At 52.1% G+C, this 4,577-nt stretch overlaps 1 protein-coding gene across 1 annotated transcript; it reads left to right on the top strand.

Annotated features, from left to right (window-relative positions):
• Positions 1–3,106: 3,106 nt before the first annotated feature.
• On the top strand, positions 3,107–3,872 carry LOC125530291 (putative calcium-binding protein CML31). The gene has a single exon (XM_048694687.2). It carries the CDS (start codon positions 3,241–3,243, stop codon positions 3,694–3,696), a length of 456 nt encoding a protein of 151 aa, XP_048550644.2. The 5' UTR covers positions 3,107–3,240; the 3' UTR covers positions 3,697–3,872.
• The last annotated feature ends 705 nt before the right edge of the window (positions 3,873–4,577 follow it).

Raw genomic sequence — 4,577 nt, 5'->3', positions numbered from 1 at the left:
ACTACTATCTTTGCTATGCTAGTTTGCTCGCTCTTTGCTATGCCAATGCTACGATGCCTACCTTTTGCTTGTCAGCCTCCCAATTGCCATGTCAAACCTCTAACCCACCATGTCCTAGCAAACCGTTGATTGACTATGTTACCGCTTTGCTCAGCCCCTCTTATAGCGTTGCTAGTTGCAGGTGAAGATTGGAGCCGTTCCTTGTTGAAACATTTATTTACTTGTTGGGATATCATTATATTGCTATGTTATATTAATGCATCTATATACTTGGTAAAGGGTAGAAGGCTCGGCCTCTCGCCTAGTGTTTTGTTCCACTCTTGCCGCCCTAGTTTCCGTCATATCGGTGTTATGTTCCCGGATTTTGCGTTCCCCACGCGGTTGGGTTATAATGGGAACCCCTTGATAGTTCGCCTTGATTAAAGCTTTTCCAGCAATACCCAACCTTGGTTACCATTTGCCACCTAGCCTCTTTTTCCCTTGGGTTTCCGGAGTCCGAGGGTCATCTTATTTAAACCCCCCCGGGCCAGTGCTCCTCTGAGTGTTGGTCCAAACTAGAGTCCTGTGCAGCGCCCCCTCGGGGAAACTCGAGGTTTGGTTTTAGTTGTATGGAGCGCTCATCTGAGTGTGCCCTGAGAAAGAGATATGTGCAGCTCCTATCGGGATTTGTCGGCACATTCGGGCGGTGTTGCTGGTTTAGTTTTAACCTGTCGAAATGTCTTGTTGTACCGGGATACCGAGTCTGATCGGAATGTCTCGGGTGGAGGTCTATTCCTTCGTTGACCGTGAGAGCTTGTCATGGGCTAAGTTGGGACTCCCCTGCAGGGATTGAACTTTCGAAAGCCGTGCCCGCGGTTATGTGCAGATGGGAATTTGTTAATGTCCGGTTGTAGATAACTTGAATATAAACTTAATTAAAATGAATCAACTGTGTGTGTTACCGTGATGGCCCCTTCTCGGCGGAGTCCGGGAAGTGGACACGGTGTTGGAGTAATGCTTGCGCAGGTTGTTCCTCTAGATTCTCGCTCGCGCTTTGCCTCCTCTTCTTGCTCTCTTCTGCGAATTAAGTTAGCCACCATATATGCTAGTCGCTTGCTGCAGCTCCACATATATTTGCCTTACCCTTCCTATAAGCTTAAATAGTCTTGATCGCGAGGGTGCGAGATTGCTGAGTCCCTGTGGCTCACAGATTCCTATTACTCCAGATGCAGGTCCAGGTGATTCCGCTCCAGGTGACGCCTACGAGTTCAAGTGGGAGTTCGACGAGGACTCTCAACGTTACTATGTATCTTTTCCTGATGATCAGTAGTGGTGCCCAGTTGGGGGTGATCGGGACCGTGTCGCATGTTGGGTTATTTTCTATTTTGGCGCCGTAGTCGGGCCATGAGTGTGTGGATGATGTATGTTATTTATGTACTTTGATGTGACGTGGCGAGTGTAAGCCAACTATGTATCTCCCCTTTTATTCTATATATATTACATGGGATGTTGTGATGTTTGCCTAACTTGCGACATTGCTTTCAATGCGGTTATGTCTCTAAGTCGTGTCTCGACACGTGGGAGCTATAGCCGCATCGAGGACGTTACACCCTATGCCATTGCCGGGACTAGCCGCCGCACCACCATGGATCAGGTCGGGAACACACCCCCGTGAGCCTGGGAGTCCCGTGCCACCTGACTGCCATGAGAGGGAGGTGTCCCACCGCCACCGTTATCGGCCTTCCGGGCTTAACCCGGCGGCTTCCTCCAACAGCGACGGAGGGGAGGAAGGGAGGAGCGGCGGGAAATGGTAGCTAGCGTTTTTGTGCCCTCCCGAGTCGCCCGCGCGGGGGACGACCCGTGGAGCTTATCAGAACTCTAGGATGATTAGCGCCATCTCTTGTTGATTTTATCGGTTCTGTGTCAGCAATACAACACACGATAACAATTATTTTTGCCAAATCCCTTTGGCTTAACCTCCCTTGGCCACACACACACCTAATTACTTTGTCAATGTCCAGTCTCTCAGCACACCAGCAGCTCTACCGAGGTATTGGTCTTTGGCTTCGCCGTTGTCGCACGGGCAAACCTAAATATCACACAATTTTTTTTTTGGGGAGGAGGACTTCCGATCTATTCATCAACCGTCAAGATAGTACAAAAAGCAGTAGAAATAAAAATTACATACACGTTTGTGGAGCATTTATTAACAACTACAAGCACTAGAGTGAGCCGAAGGCATGTCGCTGTCGTTGCCCCTCCATCACCGGAGTCTGGCAAACCTTTTTGTAGTACAAAGTCAAAAAGTCGTCGTGATAAGGCCATAACAATAACAACTGCTGCTGACGAAGAGAAGTTTAGATCAGAAGGATTCAACCAGTATACACACGAACATAGACCGAATCCACTGAAGACAAGCATCAATCGACTCCTACGAGATCCGCCGGAGACAGACCTCCACACGCCCTCCGACGATGCTAGAAACATCTCCGAGATGGGAGCTAGGCGGAAAGAATCTTATCCTATCTTCAAAGAGCCGTCACCGCCTCACCTTAGTGAATAGGACATAAATCATAAAGAAACTGAAAAACACGTAGAAACGGAGTTCTCCCACTGGCTACGTGCTGGGTGAGCCTTGGTTTTGCATCAGCACTCCCAAGCAAACCGTTGATGAATACCACTTTTCCATCCGACGACAGTGGCACGATGTCGACATGGCATGAATAGCAAGGAATCCACGCACGCCAACGCGGAGGCGCCACCAGTTTCCCGGCAAAGGACACACGCGTGACTCGGACGTCCGCCCTGCCAAGTCGGACCGAACGCGGGGCCAAAATCGAACTTTTCCGTCGCCGAAGCAGATTTCCCCCGTGCCTTCGCCTGCTTTTCTCCTCCAGGAGAACCATCTCGGCCGTCACGCCAAAGTCACGTACGCCCCCACGAAAACTTCGCATCCATTTCCTGGAGAAGACTACTGACCCGCCGTGGTTGACCACCCAGAAGAAAAACCTCCTGTGCAATCCGCCACACGGCATGTACGTCCACGACGACGACCACCGCATCTCTCCCCCCGCCCTGCATGCTGCCGTGAAGCTTCCAAGGATCGCGTCGCGCCACGAGTATATATGCACACGCGCTCCCACAAGATCATGCAGCAGCAAAGCAGAGGATCTAGGAAGCACAGGCAGGATCGACCAAAGACAAAAAGCGTCTAGTTCACCGGTTAGTTAGCCCGACCGATCGATCGATCATCCGGCGAGAATGGTTGCGACAAAGTCGGGCGAGCTGAGGGCGCTATTCGCGTCGCTGGACCAGGACAGCGACGGCCGGGTCTCCGCGGTAGAGCTGCGGGGGTGCATGCGGGCAACGCTGGGCGAGGACGTGCCGGCAGAGGAGGCCGAGGCACTGGTGGCGTCGGCGGACGCGGACGGCGACGGGCTGCTGTGCGAGGCCGAGTTCCTCGAGCTGGCGCAGCAGGCGGCCTGGGCGAGCGCCGAGGACGAGGACAACGAGCAGAGGACCCGGGCGCTGAGGGAGGCGTTCGGGATGTACGAGATGGAGGGGCAGGGGTGCATCACGCCGGCCAGCCTCGGGCGGATGCTCGGCAGGCTCGGCACCGAGCGGGGCGCCGGCGAGTGCCGCGCCATGATCTGCCGGTTCGACCTCGACGGCGACGGCGTGCTCAGCTTCGACGAGTTCAAGATCATGATGAGCTAGCTACCTAGCTAGCGCGTGGGCCCAAGCATACAGTACCAGTTTAGTTTCGTCTTGCATATAGCCCCTGTGCTCATTCATTCATTCAATTGTTACGTGGTAGTAGCAGTAGTCCAAAATTTGTACTCTTGGAGTTGATGCACAGTAATTGATCTATGTGAATACCTTTGGTCTCGATCGATTATCGGTGCTCCAGGAATTGGATTGTGGGTTTCTTAAGGAATTCAGATGCCCGAAATGAATGGAAAACATGAATGTGAAGGGGCTGACTTGTCATCCTTGGCTCCAAACCCTTTAGACCTTGTTCGGTAGTCAGGAGACCAACCCCCTAGGGCATCCAATCCACCCTGAGATTGGGTGATCCCCACTCCTTCAACCAATCCATGTCGGGATTAAACCTCTAGATCCCCTCAATCCCTCGCTCACCCAATCATGTTTGGTTAAACCCCTCCTGGCAGGTAGCCGTTGCCGCCAAGTTCGCATTGGGCTTCGCCGTCGCTCAGAGTTCACCTACTGGTCCCGCGTGGTTTGTTTTCATGGGTGAGGTGACGATTATGTTTCCCCGTGTTTTTGCGTGGATTGAGGGGTTTCGGTTGGGAACAGCCCACGCGATGCTTAACCGAACCTGCATGAACGGATGAGCCGAGGTACGCCCCGGCGGAGGTGCTCCCTATGGACCCGTGTGGATTGAGCAGGGAACACCGCGTGTATGGGTGTAATTAGACAAGGACTTAGAGGGCTGCATATGAATAGTTTTTTTCTCAATTAAAATCTGGGAGTAACCAAATACACACTCGGGTTATATGGTTTACATTTGAGAGTCATAGCACCCAATATACCGAAAAAGTCCCTGCTATATTATTTAGGCACCAAATATGTGTAAG

The sequence above is a fragment of the Triticum urartu genome, chromosome 3A (assembly GCF_056163025.1).
Source record: "Triticum urartu cultivar PI428250 chromosome 3A, HENAU_Tu73, whole genome shotgun sequence".
NCBI classification, from domain to species: domain Eukaryota; kingdom Viridiplantae; phylum Streptophyta; class Magnoliopsida; order Poales; family Poaceae; genus Triticum; species Triticum urartu.
The sequence above is the reverse complement of the archived record's forward strand: the minus strand, read 5'-3'. Positions and strand labels throughout refer to the sequence as shown.